Source organism: Prionailurus viverrinus, chromosome D4, assembly GCF_022837055.1.
Source record: "Prionailurus viverrinus isolate Anna chromosome D4, UM_Priviv_1.0, whole genome shotgun sequence".
Taxonomy (NCBI): domain Eukaryota; kingdom Metazoa; phylum Chordata; class Mammalia; order Carnivora; family Felidae; genus Prionailurus; species Prionailurus viverrinus.
In genome coordinates, this window is record NC_062573.1 from 47274005 (window position 1) to 47293103 (window position 19099).

At 41.0% G+C, this 19099-nt stretch overlaps 1 protein-coding gene across 11 annotated transcripts in view; it reads right to left on the reverse strand.

Moving 5' to 3' along the window:
• The window catches only part of CCDC171 (coiled-coil domain containing 171), a 351008-nt gene extending 332362 nt beyond the window's left edge, over nucleotides 1-18646 (reverse strand). For 6 of the 11 annotated variants that reach the window (XM_047831056.1, XM_047831054.1, XM_047831058.1 and 3 more), the window contains exons 1-3: nucleotides 14564-14847; nucleotides 13072-13126; nucleotides 7987-8142 (exon numbers count right to left, since the gene is read on the reverse strand). In XM_047831056.1, the coding sequence (XP_047687012.1) occupies nucleotides 7987-8030 (44 nt within the window). In that variant the 5' untranslated portion in view covers nucleotides 8031-8142; nucleotides 13072-13126; nucleotides 14564-14847. Of the gene's footprint in view, nucleotides 1-7986; nucleotides 8143-13071; nucleotides 13127-14237; nucleotides 14362-14563; nucleotides 14848-14887; nucleotides 14931-15485; nucleotides 15612-18595 lie in introns of those variants that run through there. The other 5 variants (XM_047831050.1, XM_047831051.1, XM_047831053.1 and 2 more) reach the window with 5 other exon arrangements.
• Between the last annotated feature and the right edge of the window lie 453 nt (nucleotides 18647-19099).

The following is a 19099-nucleotide window of genomic DNA, read 5'->3' on the forward strand; positions in this document are numbered from 1 at the left end:
GGCTGATGGAAGATTCCACTAAAATAAGGACTTAAACTGAGAAAGACAGGGGATCCCAAAAGTAGGGTAAGACAAAAAAAAAAAAAAAAAAAAAGGCAGCAAAGGGACTTCCAGGATGGTAAAGAAAGGAGCACCAGGTAATAATTGGTCAGTAAAGCACAGCACTAAACGGCAATCTGTCCCAGCTGGAGTACTGGACTGGCCACAGCTTCCAGGAGTGATTTCTTGAAGAAGATGCAAACAGAACACAACAGAATATTTCCGGGGTATGGGTGGAACAGGTGAAGGGGATTTAGGAACACACTTATCAGGATGAGCGCTAAGAAATGTACAGAATTGCTGAATCACTATATTGTACAAGTGAAACTAACATAACACTGTATGTGAAGTATGCTGGCATTAAAATTAAAAATAAACCAGAATATTTCAACTATCATATAACTTGGTTGGAATATGAGGTTGAAGTCATGATAAATTCATAGAAATTAAGCAAACTAAACAATCAATGAAACAATTATCAAGTCCAAGAAAAACAATGTACAAGAGAGAAAAAACTAAATACTCAGAGGCTCAACTAGAAAGTTTCCAAAATTATAATACCATAAACATTGAAAACTAACCAAGATTGCAATATTAATAAATATAAAGAGGACAGAAAAAGGAGGCAAGCATGAATGAAAATGAAATTATGATCTTCTGTAGTCAATAGATAATGGCTAAACCTGAAAAATCTAATACCAATATAAAAAAATTTTAAGAGATACAGGGGTACTTGGGTGGTCAGTCGGTTAAGCATCCAACCTCGCCTCAGGTCATGATGTCACAGTTCATGAGTTTGAGCCCCACATCGGGCGCTCACTTGGGATTCTCATTCCCCTCTCTCTACTCCTCCCCCACTCATCCCCCCACTTTCTCAAAATAAATAAACTTCAAAAAATTTTTAAGAGATACAGATTTTAAAAATCATCTCGGAGTATGGTGACAGTGCTCGCTTTGGCAGCACATACACCAAAATTGGAATGACACAGAGATTAGCTTGGCCCTTGCCCAGAGTATAGTGACAGATGGTAGCTACAGCTACACTTTTAGTGAGCATAGCATAACATATAGACTTGTTGAATCACTATCTTGTACTGAAATCAATGCAACATTGTATGTCAACTATACTTCAACACAGAAAGTACAGAATTTTAAATAAAATTAAAAATAATTTTTTTAAGGGGCACCTGGGTGGCTCAGTTGGCTGAGCATCCAACTCTTGATTTAGGCTCAGGTCATGATCCCAGAGTCGTGGGATCAAGCCCTGAGTCAGGCTCTGCACTGAGCATGGAACCTGCTTAAGAGTCTCTCTCTTTCTCCCTCTGCCCCTCCCCTGCTCTCTCTCTAAAATTAAAAAAAAAAAAAAAATTCTGAGGGTCACATTAAAAAAAAATTTTTAATAATAATTTTTTTAAATAAAAATCATCTTGGAGAGTTGAAAATGATTGTTTGTAGGGATCAAGACAGTGATCAAGCAAATTAGTACTGTCATTTTTCCTAATAGCGGTAAGTCTTGTAGAACATTAGATTCTTTAAATAATGTATATATGTAAAGTTAATTTTTTTCAATAAAACTAAAAAACCAATAGAGAGAACCAATGAAACCAAAATTTGATACTTTGAAAAGATTAACAAACTTGATAAGTCTTTGGCTAGATTGACAAAAAGGAGAAAAGACTCAAATTATAAAAATAAACAATGAAAGAGGGAATGCCAACCTAGAAGGATTGTAATAAATACTACAAACAATTGTATGCCAAGTTAGACAATGTAGATCAAATGAACAAATTCCTAGAAAGACTGAAATTATCAAAACTAACCCCAAAACAAACAAAATCTGAATAGACTCATAACAACTGAAGATATTGAATTTATAATTTTAAAAAATCTAAAAACAAGGCCCAAGTCCAGATGGTTTCCCTAGTAAATTCTACCAAACATTTAAAGAAGAAATAATACCAATCCTAACTTTAGAGGAGGTAGAAATACTTTCCAGCTCATTCTATTAACCCAGCATTACCTAAGATCAAAGTGAGTCAGACATCACAAGAAAGAAAACTACAGACCAATTTCCCTCATGAATAGAGATGCAAAAAATCCTCAACAAAACATTAGCAAACCAAATCCAACAACATCTTTTTCTTTTAATATTTTTCTGTTTATTTATTTTTAGAGAGAGACAGAGTGCGAGCGGAGTTGGGGCAAAGAGAGAGGGAGACACAGAATCCGAAGCAGGCTCCAGGCTCTAAGCTGTCAGCACAGAGTCCGACGCGGGGCTCGAACCCACAAACTGTGAGATCATGACCTGAGCTGAAGTTGGATGCTCAAACGAGTGAACCACCCAGGCGCCCCCCAAATCCAACAACATCTTAAAATGACTACACAGCATGACCAAGTGGGATTTATCCCAAAAATAGAAAGTTGATTTAATGTCTGAAAATCAATTGACATGATATACCATTTTACTAAAATAAAAGACAAAAATTACACAATCATCTTAATAGATACAGAAAAAGCATTTGACAAAATTAAATACCTATTTGTGATTTAAAAAAAAAAAAAACTTGGGGTGCCTGGGTGGCTCAGCTGGTTAAGCATCCGACTTTGGCTCAGGTCATGATCTCATGTTTCGTGAGTTGAAGTCCCGCATCAAGCTCTGTGCTGACAGTGCAGAGCCTGGAGCCTGCTTCAGATTCTGTGTCTCCCTCTCTCTCTGCCCCTCCCCCACTCACACTCTGTCTCTCTCTCTCTCTCTCTCTCTCAAAAATAAATAAATGTTAAAAAAATAAATTAAAAAAAAAACCTCAACAACCTAGGGATATAAGAAAATTTACTCAATCAGATAAAAAGCACCTATGAAAAACCTACAATTGGCATACTTATTGGTGAAAGACTGAAAGCTTCCCTTAAGACTGGAAGCAAAACAAAGATGTCCACTTCTATTGGAGGTTCTAGGCAGTACAATCATGCAGAAAGAAAACAAACAAACAAACAGAATATATATTAGAAGGGAAGAAGTAAAACTGTCTTTTTTTTTTTTTTAAGTAAGCTCTATGCCCCTATATGGGGCTTGAACTCACAACTCTGAGATCAAGAGTTACATGCTCTATTAATTGAGCCAGCCAGACACCCCAGAAGTAAAACTATCTTTAATTGCAAAGGACATGATCCTTTAAGAATATCCTAAGAAATTCATTAAGAAACAAAAACACTGGAATTAAAAAGATTTTAGCAATGTCACAGAATGTAAGATCAATACACAAAAATCAATTACATTTCCGTATATTAACAATGAACAATTCAAAAATTAAATTTAAAAAAAGAACTCAATGTATAGTAGCATCAAAAAAAAAAAGATTTAGGATTAAATTTAACAAAAGCAGTGTAAGCTTTCTACAGTGAAAATACAAATTATTGTTTAAAGAAATTAAAGATTTAAATAAATGAAAGACAATGCACATTCACATTCACGCACTGGAAGAGTCAGTACCATTAAGGTGGCAATCATCTCCAAATTGATCTACAGATTCATCATAATCCCTATCATAATCCCAGAAGGCTTTTTTGGTAAAAAAATTGACAAGCTCATCTTAAAATTTACATGGAAAAGCAAAGGACTCAGAATAACTAAAACAATCTTTAAAAAGAACAATGGTAGGGGCGCCTGGGTGGCGCAGCCAGTTAAGCGTCCGACTTCAGCCAGGTCACGATCTCGCGGTCCGTGAGTTCGAGCCCCGGGTCAGGCTCTGGGCTGATGGCTCGGAGCCTGGAGCCTGTTTCCGATTCTGTGTCTCCCTCTCTCTCTGCCCCTCCCCCATTCATGCTCTGTCTCTCTCTCTGTCCCAAAAATAAACGTTGAAAAAAAAAATTAAAAAAAAAAAAAGAACAAATGGTAGAGCTTTTACTTCCTAATTTCAAAACTTACTACAAAGCTACAGTAATCAAACAAATAGCATGGAATTAAATTAAGAAAAGACATGTAGATCAATGTACCATAATTGAGACTAGAAACAAATTTGTATTTGGCCCATTAATTTTCAATAAAGGTGTCAAGGCAATTCAATAGGGAAAAAACAGTCTTATCAACAAATAGTTCTGAAACAACTGGTTATCCACACATGCAAAAAGATTAATTTAGACGCTTACCTCACACCATACATAAAAGATAACTTAAAATGGAGCACAGACCTAAATGTAAAAACTGAAATTATATAACTTTTAGAAGAAAACATAGGAGAAAGATTTTCATGACCTTAAGTTAGGCAAAGATTTCATAAATACACAGATATGAAACCTAAAGCATAGTCCATAAAGGAAAAGAATTAGAGGGGTGCCTGGCTGGCTCATTTAGTACAGCATGTGACACTATCTCAGGGTTGTGAGTTTAAGCCCCATGTTGGCCATGGAGCATACTTAAAAAAAAAAGAACTGGACTTCAAAAAAAGTTCAAACATTTGCACTTCAAAGAGACATTATTAAGAAAATGAAGTCAATGGGGTTGAGTGTTCAATTCTTAATTTTGGCTCAGGACAGGATCTCACAGTCAGTCAGTAAGCCAGTCAGTCATGGGATCAAGCCCAGGGGTCAGGCTGCATGCTGGGTGAGGAGTCTGCTTGGGATTTCTTTCTCTCTCTCTACCCCTCCCCTGCCCGCATGTGAAGACACACACTTGGGTTCTAGGAAGGAAGGAAGGAAGGAAGGAAGGAAGGAAGGAAGGAAGGAAGGAAGAAAGAAAGAAAGAAAGAAAGAAAGAAAGAAAGAAAGAAAGAAAGAAAGAAAATGAAGCCAAGGCAACAAATGGGAGAAAATATGTGTAAATTATATATTTGATAAAAGATTTGTATCCAGAATATATAAAAAAACTCCTAAAGCTCAGTAACAACAAGACAACCAATTTAAAAATGAGCAAAAGGGGCGCCTGGGTGGCTAAGTCAGTTGGGCATCCGACTTCGGCTCAGGTCATGATCTCACGGTCCGTGAGTTTGAGCCCCGCGTCGAGCTCTGTGCTGACAGCTCAGAGCCTGGAGCCCGTTTCAGATTCTGTGTCTCCCTCTTTCTCTGCCCCTCCCCTGTTCATGCTCTGTCTCTCTCTGTCTCAAAAATAAATGTTAAAAAAAAATAAATAAAAAAGTAAAAAAATAAAAAATAAATAAAAATGAGCAAAAGATCTGAATAGGCTTTTCACCAATGAAGATATATAAATGGCAAAAAAAAAAAAAAACACATACAAAGATGCTCAACATATTACTCATTAGGAAAATATAAATTAAAATCATAACATGCCACTTCACATTCACTGTAATGGCTATAATCAAAAAGTCAATCAAAAAAATTCAATCACTTATATTGTACAACTGAAACTAATATAGCACATCAAGTTAATTAACCACACTGGAATTAAAATAAATTTTTTAAAAAGATCAGAAAATAAGTATTGGCAAGAATGTGGAGAAACTAAAACCCTCATATACTGCTGGTAGAAATGTAAAATGGTTCAGCTATTTTAGAATACAATCTAGCAGTTTCTTTTATGTTTTTTTTTTACATTTATTGATTTTTGAGAGAGAGATACAGAGCTTGAGCAGGGGAGGGGCAGAGAGAGAGAGAGGGAGACACAGAACTCAAAGCAGGCTCCAAGCTCCACACTGTCTGCACAGAGCCTGACGCAGGGCTCGAACTCACAAACTGCAAGATCATGACCTGAGCCAAAGTTGGACGCTTAACTGACTGAGCCACCCAGGCACCCCTAGCAGTTTCTTAAAAAAATTAACATAGGGACGCCTGGGTGGCTCAATCGGTTAAAGGTCTGCCGGACTCTTGGTTTCGGCTCAGGTCATGATCTCACACACAGTTTTGTGAATTCAAGCCCCACATCGGGCTCTGTGCTGGCAGCGACGAGCTTGCTTGGGATTCTCTCTCTCCCTCCCTCTCTGCCCCTTCCTCTCCTCTTACTCTCTCAAGTAAACAAACTTAAAAAAAAAATTGGGGGCGCCTGGGTGGCGCAGTTAAGCGTCCGACTTCAGCCAGGTCACGATCTCGCGGTCCGTGAGTTCGAGCCCCGGCCCGGGTCAGGCTCTGGGCTGATGGCTCGGAGCCTGGAGCCTGTTTCTGATTCTGTGTCTCCCTCTCTCTCTGCCCCTCCCCCGTTCATGCTCTGTCTCTCTCTGTCCCAAAAATAAATAAACGTTGAAAAAAAAAATTTTTTTTTTTAAAAAATTTAACATGAACTTACTGTACAATGAAGTGATGCTGGTCCTAAGAATCTACACAAGAGAAATCACCTCCACCCAAAGACTTGTACACAAATGTTCTTAACAGTATTTTTCATAATTACCAAAAAGTGGAAACAACCTGCATGTCCATCAGCTGGTGAGTGGGTAACCAAAATGTGCTATATCCATACAACAGAATAGTATTCAGCAGTAAAAAAGAAACGAAATACTGATTCCTGTTAACAATAAGATAAACCTGAAGAACATGCCTAGCGAAAGAAGCCAGACACAAAAGACCACATATTGTGTGATTCCATTTATATGAATTGTTCAGAAAAGGAAAATCTATAGAAATAAAAAGTAAATTAGTGGTATATAGCAAAGTTTAACTTCATTTAGCCAGATTCTAGAACCCTAAAGAATGATTTAGTCATTAAAAATCATGGCAGATAAATATTTATGTGGTAAAATGTTCCCTCCAAAAGTGAAAAGGCTTTCAGCAAAATAAAAAGTTTATATTTTATTCCCTACCTTTCTCCAGAAAGGACTTAAGGTAGCTTCTAAAGATAGGTGGAAAATGTTTCTATAGCAAATCCTATTTATAGTTGAAGTACATGTTAGTCATGGTCTTTGCCCCACCCACACATCCTGGCTGAAAAGGCAGTCTAGATCAGTTCTTCTCAAACTAAACATGCACCAGCACTATTCCCCTCAACCCCATACATGATGCTCTTGTAAAATGTAAAATATGTTTTAATTTTTTAGAGAGAGTAAGAAAGAGAGCACGAGCAGGGGAGAGGGGCAGAGGGAGAGAGAGAGTGAGGATCGGAAGCAGGTTCCACACTCAGCATGGAGCGCAATGCAGGGCTCAATCCCACGACCCAGGGATCATGACCTGAGCTGAAATCAGGAGTCTCAACGGACTGAGCCACCAAGGTGCTCCTAAAATATATATAAAATGAGTAACTAAATACGAAATTTTAAAAACAGATAAAATACAACCCCAAGTGTTTTATTACCAGATTCCACGAACAGAAAATTACTCTGTTACATGATTATAAAAGCTTCTAAACACTTTCAATTTCTGTACTTGTTCCTTTGTAAACCACCCTTTGGGTTGCACTCCCCAAAGTGACTCAGTTTTACACGACAGACTTAGAGTTTTATATTTTTCACATTAGAGGTGAATCAACCAAAAGTAGGCACCTCCCCCAAAGGCTGATACCCGGGTGCAAAAGAGACCAGCAACAGCAATTCTTGGAATACAAACTGCAAGTAAAAGCAGTTGCGATGGGAGCTAAAACCAAAGGAATGCCTGACCAGAAGTCGTGAACTACCACCGGGGCAAGAAGGAAGAACCAGAGCCACCGAGACTGGGGCTGACCAAAGGAAGGACCACAGAGAAATGTGAAGCCGCAGAAATATGAGGACAAAAGATTTAGAGAAGTAGAAACGAATAAGCAATTCTCTAAGGACAGGAGAAAGCACACACACTCTGACTCTCACGGATGAGTTAACCAAGGAAAACAGACTGTTCTGGTGCCTGTGAAGCATCTTGCCTGCTCCTCCAGGCGCACAAAGCCTCGCCCCCCCTGCGAGGGTCCATTCTGGCACACTGTGTGTGTCCATTCTCGCACACTGTGAGAATCCTTACAGTCAGCAGCCCCAACCACTTCTCCCTGCTGCTTACGACCCAAAAGCTCTCCTCAACAAAAGGAAGAGACTGGAGGCTTACCTTTGGGTATCAACAGGGGCATCACTCAAAGTGTTTAAACTCATGGTAAGTCTTCCAACTTTCAAAATAGCCCACTGCTTCTCAATGATATACTTCGTTATTGATGATTAAAACCGTCTGAGATGTCTGTGGCTTACAGGTTAGATGGGCTGAAGTCTGTTAACATAGTAAACAATATAACAGTGGTTATATATGTGAGTCTTGAGACTACGGGTGATTTTCATGTTTTTCTTCAACTCACTTGTATTTTTAAAATTATTCCATTAACACACATTTAAATACTCATATTTTTAAAAGCTATTACGTTTGACTTAAGATAGATTAGAAGCAAAAATGGCAAAATGTTAAAAAAATATTCCTTCTTGTAACAACAAGTTTCTATTATATTAATTTCTCTAATAAAAGGAAAAAATTATCTCAATAAAATAGTGACCAATGGGACGCCTGGGTGGCTCAGTCAGTTAAGCATCCAACTTCAGCTCAGGTCATGATCTCACAGTTCATGAGTTTGAGCCCCGAGTAGGGCTCTGTGCTAACAGCTCAGAGCCTGCAGCCTGCTGTGGATTCTGTCTTCCTCTCTCTACCCCTACCCCTCTGTCTCTCTCTGTCTCTCTCTCTCCCTCAAAAATAAACATTAAAAAAAAATTTTTTTAATAGTGACCAATTACTCTTGAACTAGAAAAGGAATGTAGAACCTATTTCTAGGGAACAGAATTCAGTTTGAAAGAAAGTGAAGTCCAGGGACATTTTTAAGTCCCTAAAGCCTTTTTCATAAATGAGATTTTTTTAAGCTTATTTATTTACTTTGAGAGAGAGCATGCGCACAAGTTGGGGGGCAGAGGGAGAAGGAGAGAATTCCAGACAGGCTCCACACTGTCAATGCAGAGCCTGATTCGGGGCTCGAACTCAGGAGTCATGAGATCATGAACTGAACTGAATTCAGATGCTTAACCGACTGAGCCTCCCAGGCGCTGGGCATAAGTGAGATACTTTTAATGCAATGCTACAATCAAAGAGACCAAAGTACTCCCAACAAATGATCTCATGGTAATTTTTAAAGTCCTTCTCTTAAGGGACCAAGGAAGAATAAAGAGAGTAGTTGTCACTTACACTAACCTCTCTGGAACGCCCTTCTATGAGAGATAATCCAAATTATACAAAGCCCACTATTTAAAGTAAGTTGCTTTACTATATTTATAGTATGAAGGAATCTCTGGAGAAATATTTTAAACAGAGATAACAATAATTAAGCCCAAACAGATACAAATAATCAAGATCCCAGAAGTGTCCCTTGGTATCCCTAGAAGAAGTGCAACATCCCAGAAAGACCATAGCTTCGGACTTGGAGAGATGTGACTTAGGATGCCTTTAAGTATCTTTATGAGTGTTGCCGTGGGCAAGTGGCTTACCATGTGAGCCTGTTTCCTCAACCTTAAGAAGGGAATAATTACATCAATCTCATATATTTGAGATAGAAATAATACATCCAACATATATACAGTTCTCAGTCACTGTACATTTCTGTTACTGAGCACAAACCCTACTCTCTATCACCCTCTTTCACTGAACACAAACTTTGAGAATGGGACAAACTTCAGGCAAGCTTTTCTGACTTCATGGAATGCCGTTTTGTGTTGTTTTTGTGCGTTAAAGGTATGGTGGCTCGTTTCTGAGATTTCCTGGCCCTGTTTCCTCCTGCAGTTTGGTCTAGGCCATTGCTTTGCTTTGCCAATCAAGATGGAGACAGAACCTCGATGCTGAGAACCTAGTAGTGATTCCTACAGACAAACACCTAGGGATATTTAAAAACAATCAGTGATTTAGCTGATACTACAATAGTGTGACCCAAGACAAAGATGGAATTTTTACCAACATGGAGGGAAGAATTCTATTTCCCCATGGACCCTAAAGACTAAGTTTGGGAAGAGTGGCAGACAAACAAATACCACTGTCAGTTTATTGATCACCTAATACAGTGCCAAACCCTGTACCTGTGCTTCATACGCAGAACCCTGGCCCCTATGACACTGCAATGCAAAGATTATCTTACCTGAGGTTTATATCCTCACTTCAACTGAGGAAACTCATCTGATTCAAAAAGGCTAAACGACTTGCGTAAGGCCAGTCACCAACTAAATGGTGGATACTAAGGACTCAATCAAGCTCTTCTGATACTGAGTCCCCAAATCTTTTCACCTTACCACCGTGCCCCCAAAGGTCAGACTTCAGAGAAACTGTCCTCACAATACACAATGGAAGTTAAAGAGTTAAAACCTAGAAAGAACAAACTCTTCTATACTTAACAGTAATGTCCAAGGCTAAAATTCAGATATATAAAATGTTTCTATTTTTGTGAAAAAGATGAAACACACACACACACACACACACACACACACACACACACACACGTATACATATGTGTCACAAAATGCACAAACAGAACCCCTAACTCACAGGAAAAGGATAGGGCTTTAATAATGTCTGTTGTGTTGTGTTTTAATTTTATCTTGGGCAGAGAAGTATGGGAAGAGGTAGTTTACCAAATTTAATAAAGTTGTTCCAAGAAAGCTAAATTAAAAGGAATTAAGTAGGGGCACCTGGCTGGCTCGGTTGGTAGAACATGCGACTCTTGAACCGATTGAGTTCAAGCCCAATGTTGGGTGTAGAGATTACTCACAAATAAAGTCTTTAAAAAAAATTAAGTGGGGTGCCTGGGTGGCGCAGTCGGTTAAGCGTCCGACTTCAGCCAGGTCACGATCTCGCGGTCCGTGAGTTCGAGCCCCGCGTTGGGCTCTGGGCTGATGGCTCAGAGCCTGGAGCCTGTTTCCGATTCTGTGTCTCCCTCTCTCTCTGCCCCTCCCCGTTCATGCTCTGTCTCTCTCTGTCCCAAAAATAAATAAACGTTGAAAAAAAAAAAAAATTAAGTAAGTAATGATATGTGTCACAACATGGGTAAACCTTGAAAACAGTATGCTAAGTGAAAGAAACCAGACACAAAAGGCCACATATTGTGATTCCATGCATATAAAATGTATGGAATGGGCAAATACATAGAAACAAAAAGTAGATTTGTAGTTGCCAGAGGACAGGGAGAAGGGGAATTGGGTCTGAATGTTAATAGGTATGAGGTTTCTTCTGGGGAGTGTTCTGGGTTTCTTTTTGGGAGTGATGGAAGTGTTCTGGAATTAGATAGTGGTGATTGTTGTAGAACATGGTGAATATGCTAAAAACCAATGAATTGTACACTTTAAAACAGTGAATTTTGAGATGTAAGTTATACCCCAATTTTTTAAATTCATCATCAAAAGAAAAAAATCCTATCTAAAGTCTCCTTTAGGGGCGTCTGGGTAGCTCAGTCGGTTAAGCATCCGACTTTGGCTCAGGTCATGGTCTCACGGTTTGTGGTTTGAGCCCCACATCGGGCTCTGTATTGAAAGCTCAGAGCCTGGAGCCTGCTTAAGATTGTGTGTTTCCCTCTCTCTGCCCCTCCCCCACCTCAAAAATAAAAATAAACTTTTAAATTTTCTTTTTTTTTTTTCAACGTTTATTTATTTTTGGGATAGAGAGAGACAGAGCATGAATGGGGGAGGGGCAGAGAGAGAGGGAGACACAGAATCAGAAACAGGCTCCAGGCTCTGAGCCGTCAGCCCAGAGCCCGACGTGGGGCTCGAACTCACGGACCGCGAGATCGTGACCTGGCTGAAGTCGGACGCTTAACCGACTGCGCCACCCAGGCGCCCCAAAAATAAAAATAAACTTTAAAAGTAATAACGATAATTAGGGGTGCCTAGGTGGCTCAGTTGGTTGAGTGTCTGACTCTTGATTTTGGCTCAGGTCCTGATCTCATGGTTCGTGGGATTGAGCCCTACATTGGGCTTTGTGCTGACAGTGTGGGACCTGCTTGGGATTCTCTCTCTCTCCCTCTCTCTCTGCCTCTCCCCTGCACACGTGCATGCTCTCTCCTCAAAATAAATAAACTTTAAAAAAAAAAAAAAAGGAAAAGAAGATAACCAATGATGAGGCAAGTAGCTAGGTACAGTAATGAAAATGTCAATGAAATAGGGAGTTCGGTCAAAGAATTACAGGGTCCTCACATAATGCGTTCCAAGCTTTACTTGAAACTTCCTATGAGATGCCACAAATTAAAATAAACACTTTAGCTAATCTGTACGAGTAATTACAAATTTCTTATGACATGCAATCAACATCAGCCTTCCTCCAATATGTATCTAACTCTGTAAATAATGCTTTCCTTTTGAAAACACTCAATACGCCATTATCTATGAACAAATTATGATACCTCAAAGCCACTCCTACTATCATCACAACAACTAACAAAGATCCCCTCTCCAGACAGAGTGCTAAAAACTTTCTATAGATTATCTGATTTCTGTCTATACCAATCCCGAGGGGGAGATATTGTTAACGTCCCCCCTTTCTATCTAAGGAAACTAGGGCTTAAAAATATTCAATCACTTGTCCAAAGTCAAATCTCTAGTACACGACGGAGTCTGGATTCAAGCCCATATTGGCTGACTCCATAGGTCTGCTGTGTGCCTTGCCACTGGCCTTCAAGACATGGTTCATGCCCAGCCAGAGAACATGTGAGGCGTTGCTTGTCAGGGAAACACTTCTACTCACTACCGCAGATTTTTCAAACACACCTCATTCTTCCCTGCACCCCTACCCCATCCAAACTAACTACAAGTCAGGGGCTTCCTAATGAAGGAGGACTCAGATCTCCAGTGGATTTTCAATCCAAATGCACTACCACAGGCTTGGGCCCAAACCAGGCTATCCTGTAGCAGTGATCGATAAAGGCAAAGTTTAATTCAGCTTTTTATGTTAATGTATTAATAGATTAATCTTCTGTTGGTAGTGGAGTTGGACTATTCTCACCATTCCTACTAAAATAGATGAGGGATATTATGTATATCCTTCTTCAATAACAAGTTATTTAGAAATAGGTAATGGGGCAATTGAGACCAAGGGATCAATGATCTTGACATCCTAAGAGTAAATACCAGCCAGAAACACAATTCTACTTTAGATTTCAGAGCCACTGCTGGTACAAAGTTTTCCTACCTCACAGTCGAGTCCTTCAGTGGATCATCCAGAATGTATTCATCTCTTAGTGTGTCTGTACAGATCCAGGGGGAAAAGGGAGGAGGGGGGAATGAAAAGATAAAAGCCACTATTACTGAGCACTTACTATGTGCCAGTTACTGCACTAACCATACCCTGATGTCACTGAATCCTCCCGACAGTCTATGAGATGATTATGCCCATTTCACAGATAAGGAGCACTAAGGCTTGGAGAGGCTGAGTAACTTGCATAAAGATATTCAGTGGGAGGGTTAGAATTCAAATTCACTTCTGGCTGACTCCTAAGCCCACCCTTTTTCATAACACAACGCTGACTTCAATAATAACATCTGTGTTGGGGAATTCTATCTGCAGATTTCTATATGTCACCTTTAAAAGGATGTCTGGTTCTTTCATCAAAACAAACCATGACAAGGGGGCTGAGACAATCAAAGAATTTTAGAATTAAATAGGACTTTAAAGACCAAGTCTATCCTCCTAATCTCACAGATAAGGAATCTAATGTCTAGTAAGCTTAGGTGATTGGCCTTAGGTTACTAGGCTAATAAAACTCTATCCCAGGACTAATACACAAAACTCCAGATTAAAACTACTCCCTTCTTTCCTCTTAGCAGGTTGCACTGCCTTTGTTTCTTCTTCATTTCATGAGAAACCACTGTAATTTCTGCTCTACCATCGTTTTGTTGTTGTTAGGCACTAACTCTTCAATAAAACAGGTGACAAAATGGGAGGTGACAAATGGGAGGCTCTTCTCTCCAAAATTATGTGAACTATACAAAACACCGATGTGTTTTGTATTCGAAAGAGGTGAGCACCAACTGAAATTGGTGAGTAAACTTACGCAGAATCATGAGAGATCTACTTAAAATGAAAAAATATTTATTTGCCTAGGATAATTATCACGATGAAATAAAGAACAGTCAAAAGGAGGCTCTACTTCTGTAGAAAATGTACAGCCCTGGAAAAACAGCCAAATTTTCTACATCTGTTAGAGTCCTGAAAGTAAGCAATGGAAGCTACAGATAACAGCCTAACACAATTCATTCTTTCATTTATCAAACATTTATACAGTGTCTAATGTGTGGCTGGCATTTTTTTTTTTTTAAGGATGAAAAAGACGTGGTCCTTGTCCTCCAAGATCTTACTGGTTATCGGAGGGGAATAGCTCGGTAGTCAGGAGTTGTAAACCTTAGAAGCAAGGGCATGCCCTCTGGGTCCCTATTCAGTCCTCTGGGTACCTCTGCAGCGGTCTCAGATTAAGATTCTCCAAGGGGATCTTTTCCCCAAATATGCGGAGAGGCCCAGCCCAGGGAGCTGGAGGCGTGTCCCCACAAACGACAGCAACAGTCCCAGGACAACCACAAACTAACTCGGGGTTCCCCATAACTCTCACTGCAGCCACCCATACCGTTCCTCTCAACACCTCCCCGACCAACTCGTTCGCCTCGAAGCCCCCACACCCCGTGGTTACCTCAGGGGACTCCCGTGGTCCAGACAAGACACCCAAGACCCCAGGGACAGCTCCAAATCTCAATGGTAGAAAGAGGTCTAGGCCGATCGCGGGGGTCAGAGCAAAAACTGTTGGAACCCGACGGACTCTAGGACCCGGGAGGGGGAACGAATAGAGAAGGGGGACAGGAGTGGACAAGCCCTAGGGAGACGGTGTTTACAACGGCCACTTCCGGAGACTGGGCTTCCCTCGCAGACCTTCGCAGACTTTCGCAGGCCTCCCGGCCCCGCCCCAGCCGACCTCTCTCCTCCCGCCTCCCGCGGCCCGAAGCTCCAGGATACGCACTCGGAGAAAGCCGAGCTCGGGTTGGAAGAGCTAAGCCCGCGAAGCTGCGCGGCCGCGCTGGAAGGCGAGCAGGCGCATGCGCCGTTGCTGAGAAGCGGCGCGCCCGTGCCCGCGCGCATTGCCGCGCCGCGCCCGTCCCTCCCGCCACGAGAACGGCCTGGCCCACGCTCCAATGTGCTGTTCTCAGCGTGAGGTCCCCAGGACCTCAGAATCCCAGTCTCAGAATCCCAGAGCCGACAGACAATGCATTTTCCTAAGCCTTAAACCCTTTCCGCGTTTACTTAAAAAAAAAAAAAAAAAATCTTAGGAGGCTGGATCCCCGATTGTGCATTCAACTGCGGATCCTAAGGCCAGTGGAGCCCTTCGGGGTCTGTGGATCGGTGCCAAAGCCTGGCGGAAATTCTCGGGACTCCGCTTCTGCGCAAGTGGCTGGTTTCCCGCTGTTTAGCCTGCTCTCTGCCTGCCAGACGCTTCTTGTTCCCTCCCCCCATCCCCATTGTAGCCCAGCTTGGGGTGGTAAACAGGGCCGGGAAAATACGGGTCGGCGCGCTGATACTGTTGCAGCGCCTTTCATTATAAATATTACGTAACGAGGTACCTTGCAAAAAAAAGTCCTTAGAGCCTTAACATGTGCTCCCATCTCTTTCCAGTCTTCCTCCAAGCCCCCTAGTGCACGCGCACACACACGCGCCTTCCTCCAGTTGATAATTTATACTTTGGTTTCTTCCGGTCGCTGCTTCACAATCTGCTGCCGCCCCAGGAAGATTGGAAAACCAAACCCTCTTTTGTTCCTTGGCATTTGAAAACCTGTTCCCCAAAGAACAATGCAATTTGGCGGGGATTTTGATTGAGGATTTTGTCTTCACCACCTCCACCTCCCCCGCACAAAAAGGCGTTTGATACAAAATGAACCTTTAATGCTAAAATTGTGCCATGTTAATTGTAATCAACCTGAAACCAGGTGTAGGGGCCGGCTTTTCCGTGTCTCCTTGGGGAAAGCCAACGGTCATAAATGCAAATATAAATTGAGATTAAAACATCCTTGATTCCTGTAACACTGAAACTTAATTGGTTTGAGTTTTCACTTACATTAAAAAAGGAAGCCCGTCCCCCTTCCTATTAATTTTGCCAGAAAGAGGATAATTACTTCAAAGGAAAGAGTTTATGGAAAGGAAAAACGAGCCCGCTCTAACATTTAGAAATGCAGTGGAAAATTACAACAGACTAATGAGATTAGGGCTTGTTTGGCTTCACAAGTTTCAAATATTTATAAGACTTATTTATGTTTTTTTAAAAAATAACAAAATTGGGGCTCCTGCGTGGCTCAGTGGGTCGAGGGGCGACTTCAGCTCAGGTCTTGATCTCCCAATTCTTGGGGTCGAGCCCCACCTCCAGCTCTGTGCTGACAGCTCAGAGCCTGGATCCTGCTTTGGATTCTGTGTCTCCCTCTCTCTGCCCCTCCGCCACTCACACTGTGTCTCTCTCAAAAATACAAAAAAATAAAACATTTTAAAAAAGTTTTTTTAATCACAAAATTGAATATTGTATGGCAAGGATAAATGGCAAAGGTATTACTGCACTTTTTCAAGCCGAGAATGAAGCCTTGCAATCTTTATTTATTTGTTCATTCAGTATTTATTGAATACAGACTATATACCTAGCTTGGAGCTAGGTGATAGAAATACAGGATATTTAACATAAGTACAATGGGAATCAGAACAGGCAAATGTTAATAAACAACCACGAGCACCCCCAAAGGCTTTAAAGAGTACAGTTAGCTTACTCTGGGAAGATGGTTATAGATTCATCAAGCTGAGAAGGAACTGGAAGACATGGAAGCTACACAGGCCAGCACAGGAAACAGCAGGAGTATTTATTTGGAAAACTGGAAGAAGTTCTGTGTGAAGTCTTCAGAGTGGGAGAAGAGGGTGGACTAAGATAACAGGCTGGTGAAGTAAGCCAACCCCAGATCACAAGGACCTTCTAGGTCACACACTCGTCCCCCTTATCCATGGTTTCTCTTTCCAGGACTTCCATTACCTGAGGTCAAACAAGGTCAGAAAGCAGATCATCCTCCTTCACACATATTCAGAAGATCAGTAGTAGCCTAACTCTGTGTCATAATGCCTGCATCATTCGCCTTGCTTCTCTCATCACATTTTTTTTTCCAACGTTTTTTATTTATTTTTGGGACAGAGAGAGACAGAGCATGAACGGGGGAGGGGCAGAGAGAGAGGGAGACACAGAATCGGAAACAGGCTCCAGGCTCCGAGCCATCAGCCCAGAGCCTGACGCGGGGCTCGAACTCACGGACCGCGAGATCATGACCTGGCTGATGTCGGACGCTTAACCGACTGCGCCACCCAGGCGCCCCATCTCATCACATTTTTTTAATCATCAAAAGAGTAGGGTACAATAAATATTTTTTTTCGAGAGACAGAGACCATATTCACATAACTGTTATTACAATGTATTATTATAATTTTTCTTTTATTATTGTTGCTAATCTCTTACTATGTCTAATTTTTAATTTAACCTTGTCATAGGTGTGTCTGCATAAGAAAAAACATCTGAGAATGCAAGCTGGTGCAGCCACTCTGGAAAACAGTATGGAGGTTCCTCAAAAAACCAAAAATAGACTACCCTACAACCCAGCAATTGCACTACTAGGCATTTATCCAAGAGATACAGGTGTGCTGTTTCAAAGGGACACATGCCCCTCCCCATGTTCATAGCAGCACTACCAACAATAGCCAAAGTCTGGAAAGAGCCCAAATGTCCATCGATGGATGAATGAATAAAGAAGAGGTGGTATATATATACAATGGAGTATTACTCAGCAATCGAAAAGAATGAAATCTTGCTATTTGCAATTACATGGATGGAACTGGAGGGTACTATGCTAAGTGAAATTAGTCAGAGAAAGACAAAAATCATATGGCTTCACTCATATGAGGACTTTAAGAGACAAAAGAGATGAACATAAGGGAAAGGAAACAAAAGTAATATAAAAACAGGGAGGGGGACAAAACAGAAGAGACTCACAAATATGGAGAACAAACTGAGGGGTACTGGAGAGGCTGTGGGAGGGGGAATGGGCTACATGGGTGAGGGGCACGAAGGAATCTACTCCTGAAATCACTGTTGCACTATATGCTAACTAATTTGGATGTAAATTTAAAAAAATAAAATTTAAAAAAAAAACATAGAGTATCTAGGATTCAGTACTATCTCCAGTCTCAGGCATCCATTGGGAGTCTTGGAACATATCCCCCACAGACAAGGGAGGACTACTACTATACTTACTTTATCAAGCAATGAAGCTAACAAAAGGTGTCGAGCAGAAAAGTTATAGTAATTACACAATCAGACTGGTTTAAAATATTTGGACGTTTCCTATGTTTTTCTAATAGTTATAAGGTTAATTCTCTGCTGTTTCTGTTTGCCTAAGGTTACTTACAAAAAGCTGTACATAAGGATGTTCTCAAATTCACTACCCTTTTAGCCTTAAAAGTCCCAATAATCACCTCGTTCTTTTTACTTTCAAGGTAATATTCAATTCATCCCCAGCACCCCACCAAAACAGCTTCCAAAGTCAATAATGACCTCATTGCTAAATCCCAGACCCCTTGAATTCACAGACACTTTGATCCTCCTCCGATTTTTCTCCAGCATAGGTAAGACTCTTGGTTTCTCCCACTCTCTGACCTTTTTATTGCTTGCTGCTCAGAGAACTGTTATCTCCTTCTTGCCCCTCAAGGTGATAGTTTCTTAGTTTCTGCCCTCAACTTTCACATATCACCACATAAGTGTCCTCAGTGATGTCATCCATCCCTGTGTCCATGTGACATATAATGTCATAAACTCAGCTGTGGTTGTGATTTCGTTTTGTTTTGAGAGAAAGAGAGAGAGAGTACGTGAGAGTATGAGCAGGGAAAGGGCAGAGGGCGAGGGAGACCGAGAGTCTTAAGCAGGCTCCGTGTTCAGAGTGGAGCCTGACTCAGGGCTCCATCTCATGACCATGACATCGTGACCTGAGCCAAAATCAAGAGTTGGATGCTCAACTGACTGAGCCACCCAGGCACCCCTGTGGTTGTGAATTTTTAGCTCTCATCTGAATAATATCTGGAAATATTGAATTCAACATATCTAAACACGATCTTTCTTAAATTCCTCATGGAGCGCCCCCCCAAAACCGCTCCTCTACCAATT